The 23,013-nt window shown below is 44.3% G+C and overlaps 1 protein-coding gene and 2 long non-coding RNA genes across 3 annotated transcripts in view; 2 read left to right on the forward strand and 1 right to left on the reverse strand.

The window, feature by feature from the left end:
* Positions 1-3,957, reverse strand: part of LOC132225546 (uncharacterized) — a 170,888-nt gene extending 166,931 nt beyond the window's left edge. Inside the window, exon 1 of the long non-coding RNA XR_009450968.1 lies at positions 3,924-3,957. This is a non-coding gene — a long non-coding RNA (uncharacterized LOC132225546). The remainder of the gene's footprint in view (positions 1-3,923) is intronic.
* Positions 1-7,177, forward strand: part of LOC132225542 (eukaryotic translation initiation factor 2 subunit 3, Y-linked-like) — a 112,540-nt gene extending 105,363 nt beyond the window's left edge. The window contains exon 4 of the mRNA XM_059680642.1: positions 6,804-7,177. Within this exon, the coding sequence (XP_059536625.1) occupies positions 6,804-6,842 (39 nt within the window). The 3' untranslated portion in view covers positions 6,843-7,177. The remainder of the gene's footprint in view (positions 1-6,803) is intronic.
* Positions 7,178-9,383: 2,206 nt separating this feature from the next.
* On the forward strand, positions 9,384-18,386 carry LOC132225511 (uncharacterized). The gene is made up of 3 exons (XR_009450960.1): positions 9,384-9,898; positions 10,199-10,267; positions 17,631-18,386. It is a non-coding gene; the product is annotated as an uncharacterized LOC132225511 (long non-coding RNA).
* Positions 18,387-23,013: the final 4,627 nt, after the last annotated feature.

Genomic DNA, 23,013 nt, shown 5'->3' on the forward strand with positions numbered 1-23,013 from the left:
CCTTCCCCCCAAGGAAGATGTGTTCCACCACAGGAAGATGCATTTCCCCCACAGGAAGTTGAGTTTCCCCTACTAGAACAAGGGTTCCCTCACATTGTGAATAGTGTGTTTCACAACAGGAATGTGTGTTTCCCCTACAGGAAGGTCAGGTTCCCCCACAGAAAATGCTCAACAGTAAGATAAGGTTCCCCCACAGGAAAATAGTTTCCCACACAGAAATGTGCATCCCCACAAAGGAAGATTTTCCCTCAATAGGAAGGTTAGTTCCTCCCACAGAACGGTGCCTTTCTCCCAGAGGAAGAAGCATTTCCCCACAGGAAGAAAGTTTCCACCACAGGAAGAAGTGTTCCCCTACAGGAAGGTGCATTCCCCTATAGCATTGGTTCTCAACCTTCCTAATGCTGCGACCCTTTAATACAGTTCCTCATGTTGTGGTGACCCCCAACCATAAAATTATTTTCATTGTTACTTCATAACTGTAATTTTGCTACTGTTATGAATTGTAATGTAAATATCTGATATACAGGATGTATTTTCATTGTTACAAATTGAACATAATTAAAGCATAGTGATTAATCACAAAAACAATATGTAATTATATATGTGTTTTCCGATGGTCTTAGGCAACCCTGCGAAAGGGTCGTTCGACCCCCAAAGGGGTTGTGACCCACAGGTTGAGAACCACTGCCCTATAGGAAAGTGGGTTTCCCCAACAAGAAGATGTGTAATCCTTGAAGGAAAAAAGGTTTCCCTGACAGGAAGATATGTTTACCAAAGGAAAAAGAATTGCTGCATAGGAAGGTGACCACCCCCACCAGGAAGTTGCATTTAGTCATTAGATGATCATTACCCAAAAGGAAGTTGTATTCCCCGGAGGAAGATGTGTTCCCTCACAGGCAGGTGTATTTCCCCCACAAAAAGCTTCACTCCCCTACAGGAAGGTGCATTTCCCTACAAAAATTGCTTTTCCCCAACAGAAAGGACAATTCCCACACAGGAAGATGTGTTTGGGGAAAATCCACCTTCCTTGGGGGAAATGAACTGTCCTGTGCAGGAATTCTTTTTCCTGTGGGTGAACACATCTTCCTGGAGAGGAACCTTTCTCCCTTTGGGGGTACACATCTTCCTGTTATGGAATGCACCTTCCTAGAGGGGGATGCACCTTCCTGTAGGGTAACACTTCTTCCTGTGGGGAAATCCTTCTTCCTGTGGTTGATTTGGGGAGTGGAAGGTTCTGTGTTTCACAGTAGAATATGACTTAAAAGCAAATAAAAAGTATTGATAAAATAGTCAAAACCTCTGTTTTTGACATGGCAATGAAAGCCCTAGGGTTTCAGAGTGGTGTGTTGGCCCTGTAAGTTCTCATACATTTGTGTATGGGATTTTAGGTGTGTCAGAGTTTAGTGAGAGCCCTTGGTTGTCACAGTGGAGAGTGGGCAATGAGAATTCTAGAATGTTACAGTGGAATGAGGACTCTAGAAGTCTGGTGTTGTCAGTGTGGGTAGAGGGATACCTTGTGGAATCAATGCAGGTAGTGGACTGTGAAAGGCAAAGGAATCCCTAATAAGTGTTATGCCCACAATCCTGGGATGTTTGCCTGTGGACTGAGGATAGTGAGATCCCTCTAGACTTATCAGTTCATCCTAGGGGACATTTGGTTTCACATTAGAAAATATGCAGTGTCCTCTGGGGAATGCAGTGTTGTCCATGGTATCCCCTGGTATTAATGTTAGATCATGGGCAGTGGAAACCTTTGGGAGAAGCAGTTGAGCATAGGCATTGGTTGTCATGGGGTTTCATCTTGGACTGTGAGTAAGGGAAACCTTGTTGGAGCCCTTGCCTGTTACATTGGAACGTGGACAATGGAAAGCCAGAGTTTCACAATGGAATGTGGGCATTGACACAACTGATTGTATCAGAGAGGAGTGGGGACATTGAATGCCCAGGTGTAACAATGGAGTATGGGTATTAAAAGCCATTGGATTTCACACTGGGATTTGACAGTATATGATCTATGATTGAAAAGTTAATTTGTTTAGTGGGATTACTCCTAGGCTTCATATTCCCTTAACACAGATACATGTAGGGTTTACGGGGCAAAGGCTCCACTGTGACACTGCAGGGCCCTCTACATGCATTCCTTTAGATACATGTGTCATACTAAAGTGTAGATATTGGGAGTCCAGAAGATGTCACCAGTGGTGCATGTGAAGTGGAAACCCTCGGTGTCACTATGGCTTGTCGACTGGGAGTTCCAGAAGACAGAGTATAACTTAGACAATGGGAGTCCAAGGTTTTAAAATGATTGTTAGTGGATTTCTATATGTAGCCATCTGTGTAGCTCTGAGGTATCATAGATCGATTTGGGTCATGGTATGCCTTGGATAGCCAAGTGGATATTGGCAAAGTGACCCCCCAGGTATCAAGTTATATTTGGGCATTGTGAACAGTTGGGAGTCACAGTAGAGTATAGGTTTTGGGAGACCTGGAATTATCTCTGTTAAGAAAGTCTTTGTGAAACCTGGGGTGTCAAAGTGTTTATTGAGGAGAGGGAAACTACAGGTTTAACTGCAGAGTATGGCCAGTGGTATGTCTTAAGGTTTCCTTTGAATTGTGGGCAGTAGGTGGTAGTTAGGTCCTAAGTGTCATTGTGGGTATTGGTATTGGCAGGCCGTAAAAGTCATAGTGGAATGAGGTCTTTGGGACCCTATATGTCTTAAGGTTTCATTCTGTAATATGAGCCCAGTGGAGTCACCGAGAAGTATGGGCAGTGGATTGCTGGGATGCCAGAGGGCTTTGGGGGCTAACATACAGGAGTATATGCATTGGAAGTCATGAAGTGTCATAGTAGAGTAAGGATAGTAAGAACTCATGTGTTTAAAAGTGGTTATTTCATCTCAGGGTACATGGTGTGTAACACTGGACAGTGCGCACTGGGACCCAGGGTGTGGTGTAATAGCTATTATGGCAGTTGAAACCCTGGGGTGTCATAGTGGATTGTGGGCAGTGGTGTACCTTGAGTGTCACAGTGAAATGTGTACAGAGTGAGTCCAGAAGTGGAGAGTTGGACTTTGGGTATAGTAATATTAAAGTGTTACTGGAAGCCCTGGTTGTCTTGTTAGGAAGTGGGAGTTGGACCTTTTTTGTGTTACAGAAGAATGGGGACAAAGAAAGGAGTGGTGTGTCCCACTGAAATTTGGGCAGTAGGAGCCCAACATTTCACAATGGAATGTGAAGTTGCATTTCCCTATGAGGGCTATGGGACATCTGAAAGTATCAGAGAGAAGTGAAGATACTTAGAACCCTAAGTTATATTTTTGTAGTATGGACATAAGAGTAAATTGATTTTGAGCTATATGTACCCCAGGTAGTCAAAGTGGATTTGAGCCAGTTGATTTCTGTTGTGTCACACTGGAGTGTAGGTAGTGAGAGTCCTGAACTTGTCACATTCATGTTTTGGATGTGGGAGCCTTAACTGTATATATGGGTTGATGGCTTTGGGAGTACAGGCTTCAGAAGGAGTATAATTTGGGAAGATAGACCCCAGGGGGTCACTATGCTGATTGGGCAGTGGGAGTGCTTATGTTGTCATAGTGGAGAGGGGAAAATTGTCATCCTATTTTGGCAGTGAGATGACTGAGGCATAAAAGTATGTGGCAGTTAGACTTTAAGTGTAATTGTGGGTGTGGGTATTGGCAGACTGCAGGAATAAAAATGGAATGAGGTCTTTATATTTCTTTGGGGTTCGTTTTTACTTTAACTCTTTTGTTTCTGAGTTTGTTTATTTGGATCCTATCCCTTTGTTTTTTAAATTTTTTTTAATTAAATCTTTATTATTCAGATTATTACATTTGTTCCTCTCCCCCCCCCCCATATCTCCCCTCCTCCCAGTTCCCGCCCCACCCTCGGCCCTCACTCCCCACCCACTGTCCTCATCCATAGGTGCACGATTTTTGTCCATTCTCTTCCCGAATCTCCCACACCCCTTCCCGCCCCCCCCAAGAATAGTCAGTCCATTCCCTTTCTATGTCCCTGATTCTATTATAATCAACAGTTCATTCTGTTCATCAGATTATTTATTCACTTGATTCTTAGATTCACTTGTTGATAGATGCATATTTGTTGTTCATAATGTGTATCTTTACCTTTTTCTTCCTCTTCCTCTTCTTAAAGGATACCTTTCAGCATTTCATATAATCCTGGTTTGGTGGTGATGAACTCCTTTAGCTTTTCCTTATCTGTGAAGCTCTTTATCTGACCTTCAATTCTGAATGATAGCTTTGCTGGATAAAGTAATCTTGGTTGTAGGTTCTTGGTATTCATCACTTTGAATATTTCTTGCCATTCCCTTCTGGCCTGCAAAGTTTCTGTTGAGAAATGAGCTGACAGTCGTATGGGTATTCCCTTGTAGGTAACTGGGTTTCTTTCTCTTGCTGCTTTTAAAATTCTCTCTTTGTCTTTTGCTCTTGGCAATTTAATTATGATGTGTCTTGGTGTGGTCCTCTTTGGATTCCTTTTGTTTGGGGTTCTCCGTGCTTCTTGGACCTGTAAGTCCATTTCTTTCACCAGGTGGGGGAAGTTTTCTGTCATTATTTCTTCAAATAGGTTTTCAATATCTTGGTCTCTCTCATCTTCTGGCACCCCTATAATTCTGATGTTGGTACGCTTGAAGCTGTCCCAGAGGCTCCTTACACTATCCTCGCATTTTTGGATTCTTTTTTCATTTTGCTTTTCCCGTTGGGTGTTTTTTGCTTCCTCGCATTTCAAATCATTGACTTGATTCTTGCGCTCCTCTGGTCTGCTGTCGGGAGTCTGTATATTATTCGTTATTTCAGTCCGTGTATGCTTAATTTGTAGTTGGTTTCCCAATATAACATCGAGGGTCTCATTAGTTTTCTTGTAGATCTCATTAAGTTTATCGGTGGCTTCTAAACAGTTCTTGAGAGACCTTAAAAGTGTGGTTCTGAACTCTATATCTTCCATTGACAATTTTGTCCTGTTTCTTTGTCTCCGCATTTTGTTATGCTTCCTTGGTGCACCCCCTAGTGGTCTTTGTTCGCAGTCTTATAGTTAAACCTTGATTGTTGTAGCTAATCCCAGGGAGGGTTTGACCTCCAGGCCAAGTGGCTATGAGAATCAGCTGTGTCAGCAGTGAGAGAACTTCTGTCCTCTAGGGAGGTGCTAATCTAGCCTTTGCCTGAGGCTATCCCACAAATGCCTCTGTGCAGGGCTTGGGCAGGGCGGGTCGCACAGGATCAACAGGGTTGGCTGGAGAGAGCAGTTATGGTGGCTCTCAGTCCTGTCCCCAGGGGCTCTGCCTCTCTGAGTCCCAGCACCCGCTGCAAAGCTCAGAGAGAAAGCTGCACTCGCTCTGACCGAAGCCAGACAGTCCCGCTTCTCCCGTTTGAGTCTGGGTCCCTAAAGACTCGCCTGTATCTGGAGCTCAGAGTCTGCGACTCCCTCCCGATTGAAAACGCCAACCACACCCTCCGCCGCCAGCCCGCTCCGTGCACTCCGCACCTCAGAATTTGACTTCAGCACTGCGCCTCCTCTGAGTGTCCGTATGCGTTTCTCTTTCCTCCTAGTTGTAGGACTTCCACTCAGCCAGCGTTCCTGTGGTTCTGGGTGATGTCCCTTCCGTCTTTTAGTTTTACTTTTGAAGTAGTTGTTCAAAGCAGCAAATTCCGGCGTTAACCTATGCTGCCATCTTGGTTCTCCTAAATTTTTTTATTGATTAAGTTATTACATATGTGTCCTTATCCCCACATTACCTCCCATCCCCCCACTCATGTCTCCACCCCCCTGTTGTCTACGGATCCTCTCCCTTTGTTTCTTAGTGCATCTGGCAAGAGGTTTGTCAATCTTGTTTATCCTTTCAAAGAACCAGCTCTTGGTTCTACTGATTTTTTTGTATTGTTCTTTTGGTATTTATGACATTTATTTCTGCTCTGATCTTTATTTCCTTCCTTCTACTTACTCTGGGCTTTCTTTTTGCTCTCTTTCTAATTATTTATGTTGTAGGTTTAGATAACTTATTATGAGTTTTTTGTTTATTTGTTTTTTGAGGTAGGCCCTTGGTACTATAAACTTACCTCTCAGGATTGCTTTCACTGTGTCCCATAGATTTTGGTTGTTGTGTTTTCATTGTCATTTCTGCCCCTTAAACTCTCTTTCTGCTTTTTCTTTCTTTCCAATTGCTGTTGTGCTTGTGTGTTTTCTTCTACCTTGTCTTTTAAGTCACTTATTCAATCCTCAGCTTCTTCTAGTCCACTGTTGAAACATTCCCAGGTCTCCTTTATTGCAGCTATGTCATTCTTTATTTCCTCTTGACTCTTTTTCATGTTGGTGTATTTTTCATTCAGCTCCTTACAATTCTGATTGAATTGCTTGTAATTCTCAGTCAGATGTTCGAGCATCCTTATAACCATTACTTAGAATTTTTTATCTGACAAAATACTTCCCTCAATTTCATTTTCTTTCTCTTCTGGTGATTCCTCCTTTTCTTTCATTTGGGGATTATTTCATTGTCTCCTCAATTTTGCTGTCTCTTTGTATTTGTTTCTATGTCTGAGATCAAACTGCTATGCCAGCCAGATTTCGGGGGGTTCTGTGTAGTAGGTGTTTTGTGGGACCCAGTCATGCAGTCTCACAGATCTCCTGAGCTGGGTATTTTAGGAAAAACTCCTACTTGAGTTATTTGTGTTCTCCTAATGTAGTTTGGTATTGAATATTATTGTTCCTTTCATTGATGGAGCCTCATCATGGGTTGTCTGACTATGTGGCTCTTCCCTGATATCATTCAGGCTGTTGTGGATGTCCTGTCCAAACAGAACAAAATATAACAAGATAAAACATGACACAGAAGAAATTAAACAAGAATGTACACATGGTACCTATTGCACCAAAAATTCGACCACCAGAAAAGAGAGAAGATATGTTCACCCACAGGAAGAATAATTCCTGCACAGGAAGGTGTGTTTCACACCCAGGAAGGTGCATTTCACCATGGGAAGATAATTCACCAAAAGGAAGTTTTGTTCCACAGAGGAAGATGTGTTCCCTCACAGGAAGGTGTGTTTCTCCCACAGGAAGCTGCATTACCTTACAGGAAGTTACATTTCCCCACAAAAAGTTGCTTTTCCCTGACAGAAATAATGGTTCCCACACAGAAAGATGTTTTTCCCCCAGAGGAAGATGAATTTTCCCACAGAAAGGTGAATTTCTCTCACGGAAAGATGTGTTCTTTCACAGGAATGTGTGTTTCCCCTAAAGGAAGATGTGTCCTGCACAGGAAGGTGCCTTTCCTCCAAAAAAGGTTAATTTTCCCCACAGAAAGATGCATTTCCCCCACCGGAAGGGTTCTCCCACAGGAAGATGCATTCTCCCACTGGAAGGTGTGTTTCTTGCACCTTTCTATTGGGGAACTCTCCTTCCTGTAAGGAAACCCTTTTTTCCGGTGGTGGAAATGCCCTTTCCTATGGGGAAAAAACCTTCCTGTGGGGAACCCCTTCATCCTGTGTGGGAACCCTTCTTTCTGTGGAAGAAATGCAATTCCCTCTGGGAGAAACATACCTTCCTGTTGTGAATCACAACTTCCTTTGGGGGAAATGCACCTTCCTGTGGGGGAATACACCTTTCTGTGGGGGGTTCTAATTTTCCCATGGGTGGAACACACATAACTGTGGGGGGAAGGAACCTTCCTGTTGGGAATCATCTTCCAGTAGTTAAATGCACCTTCCTGTGTGGGAAACAAAGCTTCCTGTACTGGAACCCTTGTTACTGTGGGGGAAGTACACCTTCCTTTGGGGGAAAGACACCTTCCTGTGAGGGAACAAATCTTCCTGTGGGGATCTGCACCTTCCTGTAGGGGATCACATTTTTATGTGGGGGAAATTCATTTTCCTGTGGGGGAAACACACATTTCTTTGTTAGAATGCACCTTCCTGTGTGGGAAATCTTCATCTTCAAAGGGAAAAGTACATTTCTATCAGGGAAACACACCTTCCTTTGGGGAGCACAAATTTCTGTGGTGTGGGGGGAATGCACCTTCCTGTGGGGGAAACACACCTTCCTGGGAGGGAACACATATTTCCGCTGGGCAAAAAAACTTCCTTTTGGGGAAAGATCTTCCTATGGTGAAATGCACTTCCTGGGAGGGGGCAAACACACCTTCATATGCAGGAATTATTCATCCTGTGGATGAACACATTTTACTGTGGGGAAAATGCATGTTCATGTGGGAGAAATGCATCTTCATAGGGGGAAACCTACATTCCTGTGAGGGAACCCTTCTTCCTGTGGGGGAAACTCAACTTCCTGTGTGGGAAATGAAACTTCCTGTGGGGTAACACATATTCCAATGGGGGAAATACACCTACTGGGGGGGTGGAGGGAGCAATATTCCTGTGAGGGAAACTCACTTTCCTGTGCAGGAATTCTTCTTGCTGTGGGGGAAACACAAAGGAAGATCTGTTTCCCCACAGGAAGATGAATTTATCCCACAGGAAGGTGAATATCCTCCACAGAAAGATATGTTCCCCCTAGCCCCCACCCCCCCTCAAAAAAAATGTGTTCCCACACAGGAAGGTGCCTTTCCCCCACAGGAAGTGTTCTCACACAGGAATGTGTTCTGGCACAGGAATTATTCTTTATTGGATAGGAAGGTGCTTTTCCACCATAGCAGAAAGGATTCCTGCACCGGAAGGTGAGTTTCTTTAACAGGAGATAATTTTCCTTACAAGAAGGCGCATTTCCACCACTGGAAGACGTGTTCCGTAAAGGAAGGTGCATTTCCCCAGTAGAAAGGTGAGTTTCCCCCACAGAAAGATGGGCTTCTTCACAGGAAGTTGAATTTCCCCCATAGGAAGGTGCCTTTCTGCCACAGGAACATGAGCTCCCTCAATGGAACTGTTATGCCCAGATTTCAAGATCCCCCAAAGGACATCACTAGGGAGCACCAAATCCGATACAAAAGCATAGAGTCTTTATTCAAGCCAGCTTGGTCCCCCTCTGCCTCCATTACTGGATGTGAGTGAGAGCCCCGAGTCCCAAGAGAACAAAGAATTTATAGGGCTTGGGGTCGGGGGGTAGGGGCACTCTCTGACCACTGATTTGGCTGATTCCAGTTGGTTGAGTGAGGGCAGTGGTCTAGTGACGCAAGGGCAGGGTGCAGCTAGGATCTGGTTACACAAAGACAGGGGGGTGGCTAGCATACTCTTGGCCTTGGGCTAGTTTTCCCTACTTTCCCATTGGCCGAGATAAAGGCAGGCTGAGTAACTGATACATTCTGCAGATTTTTCTTGGAAGAGGGGTTAAGGACACAGCTATCAGTCCTGTTCTGTCCTTTCAGAACATGCATTTCCCCCACAGGAAGATGTGTTCAACCAAGTGAGAAGGGTTCCTCACAGAAAGGTGTGATTCCCAACAGGAATGTGTGTTATTCCCACAGGAAGATTAGGTACCCAGAAAGGAAAATAGGTTCTCCCTTAGGAAGGTGCATTTCAACCACAAGAAGGAGAGTTCCCCCAAAAGAAGAAAGGATCCACCAGGGGAAGAAGTGTTGCCCTACAGGAAGGTGCATTCCCCTCTCAGAAGGTGTGTTTCCCCAACAGTAAGATGTGTACCCCCAAAGGAAGAAGGGTTCCCACACATAAATGTGCCTTCTCCTCACAGGAAGAATGGTTTCCACACAGGAAGACATTTTTGCCAATAGGAAGGTGCATTTCCTCACAAGAAGATGTGTTCCCCATATAGGAAGATTAGGTTCACGATAGGAAGGTGAATTTCCCCCACATAAAAATGTGTTCCCACACAGGAAGGTGCACTTCTCGCAAGGAAGAAGTGCTTCTCCACAGGAAGATGTGTTCACCCACAGGAAGAAGAATTCCTGCAGAGGAAGGTGTGTTCCCCCCCCCAAAAAAGGTTCCTTTCACCATAAGAATATTGTTCCCCCAAAAGAAGTTGTGTTCTCCAGCAGAAAGATGTGGTCTCTCACAGGAAGGTACATTCCTCCACAGGAAGCTGCATTTCCCTACAGGAAGGTTAATTTTCCCCAAAATGTTGCTTTTCCCTGACAGATATAGCATTTCCCACACAGGAATATGTGTTTCCCCCCAAAAAAGATCAATTGCCTCTCAGGTAGGTAAATTTCTCCCATGGAAAATATGTTCCCTCACATGAAAGTGTGTTTCTTCCTCAGTAAGATGTGTTCCTGCACAGGAAGGTGTCTTTCCCCCACAGCAAGAAGGATTCCTGCACAGGAAGGTGAGTTTCACTCACAGGAAGATACGTTCCAACACAAGAAGATGTATTTCCCCCACAGGAAGATGTATTCCCCCACAGGAAGGTGAGTTTCCCCCACAGGAAGGTGAGTTTCCCCCACAGGAAGAAGGCTTCCCTCAGAGAAAATTGTGTTTCTCCACAGGATTTTGTGTTTTCCCTTCAGGAAGATTAGGTTCCCCATTAGGAAGGTGCTTTTCCTCAACAAGAAGTTTAGGTTTGGGAGAAATCAAAATGGCAGCATAGGTAAACACCAGAAATTGCTGCCTCGCACAACCACTTCAAAAATGCAACTAAAAGACAAAACAGACATCATCCAGAACCACAGGAAGGCTGGCTGTGTGGAAATTCTACAAATAGAAGGAAAGAGAAAAGCACACTGAGACTCAGAGGAGGTGTGGAAGTAATGTGCAGAGGTATGGAGGTGCACATGGCAAGGGCTGGCAACTGAGGACGCTGTTGTCTTTTTCAATCAGGAGGGAGTCTCAAGCTCCCAACTGCTTTGAACTCCAGTTCCAGGAGAGTATCTGGGAACCCAGACTCATACGGGGAGAGACTGTTTGGCATTGGTCAGAACTCAAGGGCGGCTTTCTCTCAGAGGTGCTTGCAGTGATTACTGGGACACTGAGATGTGGGGCCTCTTAGGGTAGAACTGAGGATTAGCCATAGCAGTTTGCTCCACGCTGTTGATTCCATGAGACCCCACCCCGCCCAAGCTGTGCTCAGAGCCTTTGCATATGAAAGGCCTGGCCCTTTGCAATCTGAAAATTACCTAACAATCTGCAGCTGGGTCAGAGAGACCCAGAACTTCCAAAAGAATGCCCAAGGCCCCACAGCAGCTTGCATTGCTTCACAGCGGGGCCTCATCTGGGCACCTCCAAACCCCAAACAAAGAAGAGGAACCTGCAGATCTCTCTGTAGTTCCTACTGGGTAGACTCAGGCAGAGGCTAAATTAGCATCTCCTAAGAGATCCAAGAGCCAGTGTATCCAGTGGTCAGAGTGGGACCATCCAGATTACAACTCCTCAGATCCATAAGGGACACACTCAGGGGGCAGACTCAGTGAGCACCAAAGCCCTACTGAAGCAAGTCTTGCCCCATAAGGGTGTCTCCAGCACAGAAGTTCTCCCACTGTAGACACAGATGATTCTCACAGACAATTGGCCTGGAAGTCAAATCCTCCCAGTGATACCTACAAAAATCAAGGCTTAATTACAACAAGACTGTGTACAAAGCCCACAAAGGGGTGCACCAAGAGTGTCCAACTCAGGTAATTGGGGAGGCTGATCCATCAGGCCCTATAGGAAACCTAGCACAGAAAGCCACTCTATCAACACAGGAAAGCATAAAAAATGCAGAGACAATGAAACAGGACACAAATGACAGAAATGGAGGAAAGAAAACTACTGGATATAGAGTTCAAAAACCACACTTTCAAGGTTTTTCAAGAATTTTCTAGGAACTGCCGATAAATTTAGTGAGACCCTCAAGAAATCTAGTGAGACCCTCAAGGTTATGAAAAAGGACCAACTAGAAATTAAGCATACACTGACTGTAATAAAGAATATTATGCAGCGTTTCAACAACAGACTAGAGGGTCACAAGAATCAAGTCAAAGATTTGAAATACGAAGAAGCAAAATCACCCAACTGGAAAAACAAAAAGAAAAAAGAATCCAAAAGTATGAAGATAGTGTAAGGAGCCTCTGGGACAGCTTCAAGCGTACCAACATCCGAATTATGGGGGTGCCAGAAGAAGAGAGAGAGCAAGATATTGAAAACCTATTTGAAGAAATAATGACAGAAAACTTCCCCTACCTGGTGAAAGAAATAGACTTACAAGTCCAGGAAGCCCAGAGAACCCCAAACAAAAGGAATCCAAAGAGGACCACACCAAGACACATCATAATTAAAATGCCAAGAGCAAAAGACAAAGAGAGAATCTTAAAAGCAGCAAGAGAAAGAAACCCAGTTACCTACAAGGGAATACCCATATGACTGTCAGCTGATTTCTCAACAGAAACTTTGCAGGCCAGAAGGGAATGGCAAGAAATATTCAAAGTGATGAATACCAAGAACCTACAACCTAGATTATTTTATCCAGCAAAGCTATCATTCAGAATTGAAGGTCAGATAAAGAACTTCACAGATAAGAAAAAGCTAATGGAGTTCATCACCACCAAACCAGTATTATATGAAATGCTGAAAGGTATCCTTTAAGAAGAGGAAGAAGAAGAAAAAGGTAAAGATAAAAATTATGAACAACAAATACACATCTATCTCAAGTGAATCTAAAAATCAAGTGAATAAATAATCTGATGAACAGAATAAGCTGGTGAATATAATGGAATCAGGGGTATAGAAAGGGAGTGGACTGACTATTTTTGGGGAGAAAAGGGGTGTGGAGGCGGGGGAAGAGACTGGACAGAAATCGTACACCTATGGATGAGGACAGTGGGTGGAGGTAAGGGCAGAGGGTGGGGTTGAAACTGGGTGGAGGGGAGCTATGGGGGGAAAAAAGAGGGACAACTGTAATAATATGAACAATAAAGATTTAATTTTTTAAAAAAAGTAGTTTAGATTCTCCCACAGGAAAATATGTTCCCACAGAGAAATGTGCATTTCCCACAAAGGAACATGTTTCCTCAACAGGAAGGATAGTTTCCCCCACAAAACGGTGTGTTTTGACCACAGGAAGAAGAGTTTTCCTACAGGAAGAAAGGTCCCCCCATAGGAAGAAGTGTTTCCTTACAAGAACATGCATTCCCCTATAGCAATGTCCACTACCCCAACAGGATCATGTCTACCCCCACAGGAAGAATGGTTTCCACACAGGAAGATGTTTTTGCTTACAGGAAAATGCATTTCCCCACAGGAAATGTGTTCCTCCTACAGAAGGATTAGGTTCCCCAACAGGAGTGTGAATTTTCCCCGCACATAGATGAGTTCTCCACAGGAAGGTACGATTCCCCCAAAGTAAGAAGTGTTCATTCACAGAAAGATATATTAACCCATAGGAAGAATTTCTGCACAGGAATTTGCATTTTGCACCCAGGAAGGTGCTTTTTGCCATGGGAAGATGGTTCCCCAAAAGGAAGATGTGTTCCACAGAGGAAGATATGTTCCCTTACAGGAAGGTGTGTTTTTCTTACAGGAAGCTGCATTACCCTATGGAAAGTTGTGTTTTCCCACAAAAATTTGTTTTTCCCTGACAAAAAGAATGATTCCCACACAGGAAGATGTGTTCCCCACCCCACCCCGCTCCCCAAAAGATGAATTTTCCCCCAGAAAGATGAATTTCTCTCACGGGAAGTTGTGTTCATTCACAGGAATGTGTGTTTCCCCCAAACAAAGATGTGTTACCACACAGGAGGGTGCATTTCCACCACAAAACGTGGATTTTCCCCACAAAAAGTATGTATCTAGCACAGGATAAAGGGTTCATCCAATAGGAAGGTGTGTTTCCCCCAGTGAAAATGTTCTCCCACAGGAAGATGTGTTTCCAACATGATGGTGTGTTTCTTGCAGAGGAATATGCCTTTCCCCTACACCCAGAAGTATGCCAGCACAGGAAGGTGAGTTTCCCCTCACAGGAAGATACATTTCCCCACAGGAAGGTCTATTTCCCCCACAGGAATATGTGTTCCCTCACAGGAAGGTGCATTCACCCACAAAATGGTGCTTTTCCCTGACAGAAATAATTCCCACACAGGAAGATGGGTTTCCCACACAGGAAGATGAATTGTCCCTCAGGAAGGTGAATTTCTCCCACAGAAAATATGTTCCTTCACATGAAGGTGTTTTTATCCTAAAGGAAGATGTTTTTCCACACAGCAAGGGGCCTTTCCCCCACAAGAAGGCGAATTTCCAACAAGGGAAGGTGCGTTTCCCCATAGGAGGTTCTGTATACCTCACAGATGAAGGGTTCACCCCATAGGAAGGTGGGTTTCCCCCACAGAAAGGGTTCTCCCAAAGAAAAATGTGTTCCTGCATAGGAAGGTGACTTTCCCTCACAGGGAGATGGAGTCCTGCACAGAAAGATGAGTTTTCCTCATAGCAAGATACTTTCCCCCACAGGAAGATGTGTTCCCCCACAGGAAGGTACATTTGCCCCACAGGAAGATGATTTTACCCCATTGGAGGAGGCATTCTCTCACAGAAAGTTGTTTCCCAACAGGAATGTGTTTTTCCTTCAGGAAGCTTAGATTCCACAACATCAAGGTGGTTTTCCTCAACAGGAAGATTAGGTTCCCCTACAGAATAATACATTCCCACACAGAAATGTGCAATTCCCCCAAAGGAAGATGTTTTCCTCAACAGGAAGGTCAGTTTCCCCCTCAGAATGATGGGTTTCAAGCACAGTAAGAAGTGTTTCCCTACAGGAAGAAAGGTTCCACCGCAGGAAGAAGAAGTGTTCCCTTACAGAAAGATGCACTCCCCTATAGGATTGCTCATTTTCCCTGCAGGATTATGTGTACCTTAAAAGGAAGAAGGGTTCCTCCACCTGCCCCAGAAAGGTGATCATTCAGAGTAAGAAGAATTCCTACACAGGAAGGTGCGTTTTTCCCTAACAAGGGTGTATTTTGCCATGGGAAGATTGTTCCCCAAAAGGAAGTTGTGTTCCACTAAGGAAGATGTGTTCCCTCATAGGAAGGTGCATTTCCCCCACAGGAAGGTGAGTTTCCCCACAAGAAGAAGGGTTCCCTTTCAGACAAGTGTGTTTTCCAACATGAATATGTTCCCCCACACAAAGATTAGGTTCCCCCACAGGAAGGAACTTTTCCCCATCAGGAAGATTGGATTCCCCCACAGGAATATAGGTACCCACAGTGGAAGGTGTGCTTCCCCCAAAGAAAGATGTGTTCCACAATAGAAAGATTCATTGCCCCCACAAGAATGTATGTTTTGACCATAGGAAGACTGGCTCCACCACAGGAAGAGGTGTGCCGCTGAAGGAAGAAGGACCCCTGCACAGGAAGTTGCCTTCCCCCACAGGAAGAATGTTTTTGCCCATAGGAAGTTGCATTTCCCCTACAGGAAGATTAGGTTCCCCCAAGGAAGGTGAATTTCCACCACATATAGATGCATTCTTCAAAGGAAGGTGCATTTCCCCCCAAGTAAGAAGTGTTCCTCCACAGAAAGTTGTAATGACCCACAGGAAGAAGAATTCTTGCACAAGAAGGTGTGTAAGCCACCAGAACGGAGCATTTTGCCATGGGAAGATAGTTCCCCAAAAGGAAGTTGTGTTTCCCAGCATGAAGAGGTGTTCCCTCACAGGAAGATGCGTTTCCCCCACAGGAAGTTGCATTTCCCTACAGGAAGGTGCGTTTTCTACCACTGGAAGGTGAATTTTCTCTCACAGGAAGAAGGGTTCCCATCGGGGAAGGTGCCTTCCCCCCAGAGAATTAATGGTTTCTACATAGGAAGATGTTATTGCCCACAGGAAGGTGCATTTTTGCCACAGGAAATCTGTTCCCTCTACAGGAAGATTAGGTTCCCTCACAGGAAGGTTAATTTCCCCCACATATAGATCCCTTCTCTACAGGAAGGTGTGTTTCTCCCAAAGTAAGAAGTGTTCCTCCACAGGAAGAAGTGTTCACCCACAGGAAGAAGAATACCTGCACAGGAAGGTGTGTTTTGCACCCAAGAAGGTGCATTTCCTTATGGGAATATTGTTCCCCAAAAGGAAGTTGTGTTCCACAGAGAAAGATGTGTTCCCTCACAGGAAGGTGTGTTTCTCCCACAGCAAGCTGTATTATACTACAGGAAGTTGCTTTTCTCCACATAAAGTTGCCTTTCCTTGACAGAAAGAATGATTTCCAAATTGGAAGATGTGTTTTCCCCCAGAGGAAGATGAATTTCCTCACAGGAAGGTGAATTTCTCTTACTGGAAGGTGTGTTCAATTATAGGAATTTGTGTTTTCTCCCAAAGGAAGATGTGTCACCATACAGGAAGGTGCCTTTCCTCCATAAAAGGTGAATTTGCACAACAGGAATTGTGTGTATCCCCCACAGAATGAACGGTGCATCCCAGAGGCATGTGCATTTCCCCCACAGAAAATGTTTTCCCACAGAAAGATTTGTTCCCACACATGGTGTGCTTCTTGCAGAAAAGGATGCCATTCCCCAACAGCCAGAAGGATGCCTGCATAGGAAGTTGAGTTTCCCTCACAGGAAGATACTTTCCTCCAGAAGAAGGTGTATTTCCCCCACAGGAAGAGGTGTTCTCTCTCAGGAAGCTGCATTCCCTCACAGGAAGCTGCATTTCCATTCAGGAAGGTCAATTTCCCCACAAAAGTTACTTTTCCCTGACAGAAATTATAATTCCCACTAGGAAAAGGTGTTTCCCCCAAAAGAAGATAAATTTCCCCTCAGAAAGGTGAATTTCTCCCACAGAAAATGTGTTCTCTCACATGAAGGTGTGTTTCTCCCAAAGGAGATTTGTTTCCACACAGCCAAAGGCCTTTCCATGGCAAGAAGTTGAATTTCTGACAAAGAAAGGTGCGTTTTCCTCCACAGAAAGAGGTGTTCACCTGCAGGAAGGTGCATTTTCCCCACAGTAAGGTGAATTTCCCCAACTGAAACAAGGGGTTCCCTCAGTAGAAAAGTGTTTCACAACAGGAAGTTTTGTATTCCCTTATGGAAGATTAGGTTCCCCAAGAGGAAGGTTCTTTTCCTCAACAGAAAGATTGGGTTCCTATTTAGGAAATGAGGTTCCCACACAGAAATGTGGGTTTCCCCCAAGGAAGATATTTTGCTCCTCAGGAAGATTAGTTTCTCCCACAAAACATTGTGTTTCGACCACAGGAAGAAATGTTTACCTACAGGAAGAAAGGATCTACCACATTCAGAAGTTTTCCCTTACAGGAAGATGCATTCCCCTATAGTAATGTCTGTTTGCCCACAGGATGATGTGTATCCCCAAAGGAGTAAAGGTTTCCTCAAAGGAAGATGTGATCACTCACAGGAAGAAGAATTCCTGCACAGGAAGGTGCTTTTCCCCCAATGAAGATGCATTTTGCCATGGGAAGATCATTCCCCCAAAGAAAGCTGTGTTCTATGAAGGAAGATGTGTTCCCTCACAGGAACATGCATTTCCTTCACAGGTAGGTGTGTTCACCCACAGGAAGAAGGGTTCCCTCACAGACAGTCATGTTTCCCAACTTAAATGTTTCCCCCATATGAAGATTAGGTTCTGCCACAGGAAGAGACTTTTACCCAAGAGGAAGATTAGGCTCTCCCACAGAAATATAGATTCCCACAGTGGAATGTGTGTGTCCCCCAAAGGAAGACGTATTCCCCAACTGGAAGTTTCATTTCCCCCACATGAATGTGCATTTCAACCACGGGAAGGAGGGCTCCCAAACAGGAAAAAAGATTCTACCACAGGAAGCAGTGTAGACCTACAAGAGGGTACATTCCCATATAGGAAGGCACGGTTTCCTGAACAGGAAGATGTGTGCCCCTACAGGAAGAAGGTTTCCTGTGCAGGAGGTGCCTTCCCCACCAAAGCAAGGATTCCAATACAGGAAGGTGAGTTTTCCCCACTGGAAGATACTTTCTTCTACAGGAAGGTGTATTTCTGCATCAGGAAGGTGTGTTTTCCCACACAAGAAGAAAGGTTCCCTCAAAGGTACATGCATTTTCCTCACAGGTAAATGTGTGTTCCCAACATGAATGTGTTTCCCCCACAAGAAGATTAGGTTCTCCCACCGGAAGGGGATTTTTCCCAATAGGAAGATTATTTTCCCCCACAGGAAAATTGGTTCCCACACAGGAAGGTGCATTTCCTCTGTAGGAATATGTGTTCCCTGGCAGGAAGTTTCATTTCTCCCACAGGGAAGTGCATTTTGACCACAGGAAGGAGTGTTCTGTATAAAGAAAGGTTCCTCTACAGGTAGAAGTGTTGCCCTGCAGGAAGATGCATTCCCCTCTCAGAAGGTGTATTTCCCCAACAGGAAGATGTGTACCCCCAAAGAAGGAAGGGTTTTCACATAGGAAGTTGTTTTAGCCCAGAAGAAGGGGAATTCCCCCACAGGAAGATGCATTTCCCATATAGGAATATCAGGTTACCACAGAAAGATTAATTTTCTTCACATAGAGGTGCATTCTCCCCCAAAGGAAAAAGTGTTCCTCCACAGGAAGGTGTGTTCACCACAGGAAGAAGAATTCCTGCACAGGAAAGTGTGACCCCCTGCCCCCCAAGAATGTGTATTTTGATATAGGTAGATCATTCCCCAAAAGAAAACTATTCCCCAGCAGGAAGATGTGTTCACTCACAGGAAGGTGCTTTTCCCCACAAAAAGTTGATTTACTCTGTCAGAAATTATGGTTCCAACACAGGAAAATGTGTTTCCCACACAGGAAAATGAATTGCCCCTAAGGAAGGTCAATTTCTCCCATTGAAAATGTGTTCTGTCACATCAAGGTGTATTTCTCCCAAAGGAAGATGTGTTCCCACACACCAAGGCACCTTTCCCTCACAAAAAGCTGAATTTCCCCCCAAGAAAGGTATGTTTCCCCCAATAGGAGATTGCATATTCTCTACAAGATGAAGTGTTCACCCCACAGTAAGGTGGGTTTCCCCCACAGGAATGGTTCTCCCACAGGAAGATGTGTTCCCACACAGAAGGTGCCTTTCCCCCACAAGAAGAATTCCTGCACAGGAAGATGAGTTTCACTCAAGGGAAGATACTTTCTTTCTTTCTTTTTTTTTTTTTTTTTTAGCATGCATCAGAATCACACAGAGAGCTTGTTCAAACAAATTGCTGGGCCTCCGCCAGGCAGATGTGGCTCAGTGGTTGAGCATCGACCCAGGAACCCAAACGTCACCTGTTCGATTCCTCATCAGGGAAGCTGATTGATGATGTTTCTCTCTCATCAACATTTCTATCTCTCTATCCCTCTTTCTCTAAATCAGTGGTTCTCAACCTTGGCTGCACACCAGAACCACCTGGGAATCCTTCAAAAATCCTGACCTCCAGGCAAGGGAAGATACTTTCTCCACAAGAATGTGTATTTCCCCCACAGGAAGATGTATTCCCACATAGGAAGGTGCATTTCCCCCAAAAGGAAGTTGAGTTTACCCTACTGGAATAAGGGTTGCCTCACTGAAAATGTGTGAACTCCCTTTCAGGAAGTTCAGATTTCCCCACAGAAAGGTGCTTTTTGCTCAATGGGAAGATGAGGTGCCCCCATAGGAAAATAGGTTCCCACACTGGAAGGTGCTTCTCCCCAAAGAAACATGTTTTCCTCATCAGGAAGGTTAGTGTCCCTCACAGAACAGTGCATTTCTTCCAGAGGAAGAAGGGTTTCCCCACAGGAAGAAGTGTTCCCCTACAGAAAGATACATTCCCCTATAGAAATGTGCATTTCACAAGAGGAATATGTCTATCCCCAAAGGGAAAAGGCTTCCCCCACAGGAAGATGTGTTCATCCAGAAGAAGAATTGCTGCATTGGAAGGTGTGTTTCCCCCACACCACTATAGGCAGGTCTATTTAGTCATGAGAAGATTGTTCCCCAAAAGAAAATTGTTCCCCAGAGGAAGATGTATACCCTCACAGGCACATGTATTTCCCCCCAGCAAGCAGCATTCCCCTACAGAAAGGTGTATTTTCCCCACAAATATTGCTTTTTCCTGACAGAAAAAACAATTCCCACACAGGAAAGTGTGTTTACCACACAGGAATATGAATTTACCCTGCAGGAAGGTGAATTTCCATCACGTAAATATGTGTTTCTTCACAGGAAGGTGTATTTCCCCCAAAGGAAGATGTGTTCACACATAGAAAGGTGTAATTCCCAACAAAAGGTGAATTTCCTACACAGGAAGGTGTGTGTGTCCCCCTGGATGAAGGGTTCATCCCACAGGAAGGTGCATTTACCCCAAAAGAATGTGCATTTCAGCCATAGAAAAGATTCTCCCACAGGAAGGTGAGTTTCCCCCAAGAACGGTTCCCTCAGAGGAATATGCATTTCCCCATAGGAAGTTGCATTACTCCCAAAGGATATGGTCTCCCTCAGAGGAACATACATTTCCCCAAAGGTAGATGTGTTTGCCCACAAAAAAGGTTTCCCTCACAGGTGTGTATTTCCCAACATGACTGTGTTTCTCCCACAAGAAGATTAGGTTTCCCACAGAAAAGGGCATTTTCCTAACAATAAGACTACGTTCCCATACAGGAATATAGGTTCCTGCACTGGAAGGTGTGTTTGCCCCAAAGGGAGGTGTGTTCCCCAACTGGGAGGTTAATTTACCCACAGGAATGTGTTTCGACACAGATAGATGGTCTCTCACCCCCCACAGGAAAAAGGGTCCATAACAGGAAGAAGTGTAGCCCTACGGGAAGATACAGTCCCCTATAGGATAACACAGTTCCATAACAGGAAGATGTGTGCCCCTAAAGGAAGAAGAATTCCTGCACAGGTAGTTGCCTTCCCCTTCATAGGAACAATGGTTTTGGCACAGGAAGATGTTTTTGCCCATGGGAAGCTGCATTTCCCCACAGAAAATGTGTTCCTCATACAGGAAGATTAGGTTCCCCCTCAGGGAGGTAAATTTCCTCCACATATACATGTGATCTCCACAGGAACGTGTGTTTTTCCCAATGTAAGATATATTCCTCCACAGGAAGATATGTTCACTCACAAGAATTCCTGCACAGGAAGGTGCATTTCACATCCAGAAATGTGCATTTTGCCCTGGGAAGATTGTTCCCCAATAAGAAATTGTACTCACAGAAGATGTGTTCCCTCACAGGAAGGTATGTTTCTCCCACAGGAACCTGCATTACCCTAAAGTAAGTTGCATTTCCCCACAAAATGCTGCTTTTCCTTGACAGAAAATATGATTCCTAATAAAGATTATATGTTTCCCCCAAGAGGAAGATGAATTGCCCCACAGGAAGGTGAATTTCTCTCATGGGAAAATGCGTTCCTTCACAGGAATGTGTGTTTCCCCTAAGGAAGAATGTGACCACACTGAAAGATGCCTTTCCTCCATAAAGGGTGAATTTCTCCCACAGGAATATGCATATCCCCCACAGGATGAAGGGTTCATTTCACAGGAAAGTGCATTTTCCCCACAGAAAATGTTCTTCCACAGGAAGATACTTTACCCCACACGAAGGTGTATTTCCCCCACAGGAAGATGTGTTCCCCCACAGGGAGTGCATTTCCTTCATAGGAAAGTGAGTTTCCCGCACGGGAAACATGCATTTTCCCCACAGGTAGATGTGTTTGCCCACAGAAAGAAAGGTTCCCTCACAGAAAAGTTTGTTTCCCAACAGGAATGTGTTTCCTACACTGGAAAATTAGGTTCCCCCAAAGGAAGGGACTTTTCCCCAACAGAAAGATTAGTTTCCCTCACAGAAAAATAGTTTCCCATACAGGAAGGTGCATTTCCCCTAAATAAAGATGTATTCCCCTACAGGAAGGTTCATTTCCCCTACAGGAAAGTGTATTTAGACCACAGGAAGGAGGGTTCCTCCTGAAGAAGATAGTTTCCACCACAGGAAGAAGTGTTGCCCTACAGGAAGGTGCATTTCGCTATTGGAAGGTGTGTTTTCCCAGCAGGAAGATGTGTAACCCAAAGGATAAAGGGTTCTCTTTTTTTGTTTTTTTAAATTAAATCTTTATTGTTCAGATTATTACATTTGTTCCTCTTTTTCCCCCCCATAACTCCCCTCCTCCCAGTTCCCGCCCCACCCTCGGCCCTCACTCCCCACCCACTGTCCTCATCAATAGGTGCACGATTTTTGTCCAGTCTCTTCCCGAATCCGCCACACCCCTTTCCCCCACAAGAATAGTCAGTCCATTCCCTTTCTCTGTCCCTGATTCTATTATAATCACCAGTTCATTCTGTTCACCAGATTATTTATTCACTTGATTTTTAGATTCACTTGTTGATAGATTCGTATTTGTTGTTCCTCATTTGTATCTTTACCTTTTTCTTCTTTTTCCTCTTCTTAAAGGATACCTTTCAGCATTTCACATAATACTGAGTTGGTGGTGATGAACTCCTTTAGCTTTTCCTTATCTGTGAAGCTCTTTATCTGACCTTCAATTCTGAATGATAGCCTTGCTGGATAAAGTAATCTTGGTTGTAGGTTCTTCTTGGCATTCATCACTTTGAATATTTCTTGCCACTCCCTTCTGGCCTGCAAAGTTTCTGTTGAGAAATCAGCTGACAGTCATATGGGTATTCCCTTGTAGGTAACTGGGTTTCTTTCTCTTGCTGCTTTTAAGATTCTCTCTTTGTCTTTTGCTCTTGACATTTTAATTATGGTGTATCTTGGTGTGGTCCTCTTTGGATTCCTTTTGTTTGTGGTTCTCTGTGCTTCCTGGACTTGTAAGTCTATTTCTTTCACCAGGTAGGGGAAGTTTTCTGTCATTATTTCTTCAAATAGGTTTTCAATATCTTGCTCTCTCTCATCTTCTGGCACCCCTATAATTCGGCCGTTGGTACACTTGAAGCTGTCTTCGTATTTTCGGATTCTTTTTTCATTTTGCTTTTCCAGTTGGGTGTTTTTTGCTTCTTCACATTTCAAATATTTGACTTGATTCTTGCACTCCTCTGGTCTGTTGTTGGGAGTCTGTATAATATTCTTTATTTCAGTCAGTGTCTGCTTAATTTCTAGTTGGTCCTTTATCACAACCTCGAGGGTCTCATTAGATTTCTTGTAGATCTCATTAAGTTTATCAGCAGTTTCTAGAAAATTCTTGAAAAACCTTAAA

The sequence above is a fragment of the Myotis daubentonii genome, chromosome Y, assembly GCF_963259705.1.
Source record: "Myotis daubentonii chromosome Y, mMyoDau2.1, whole genome shotgun sequence".
Lineage (NCBI taxonomy): Eukaryota > Metazoa > Chordata > Mammalia > Chiroptera > Vespertilionidae > Myotis > Myotis daubentonii.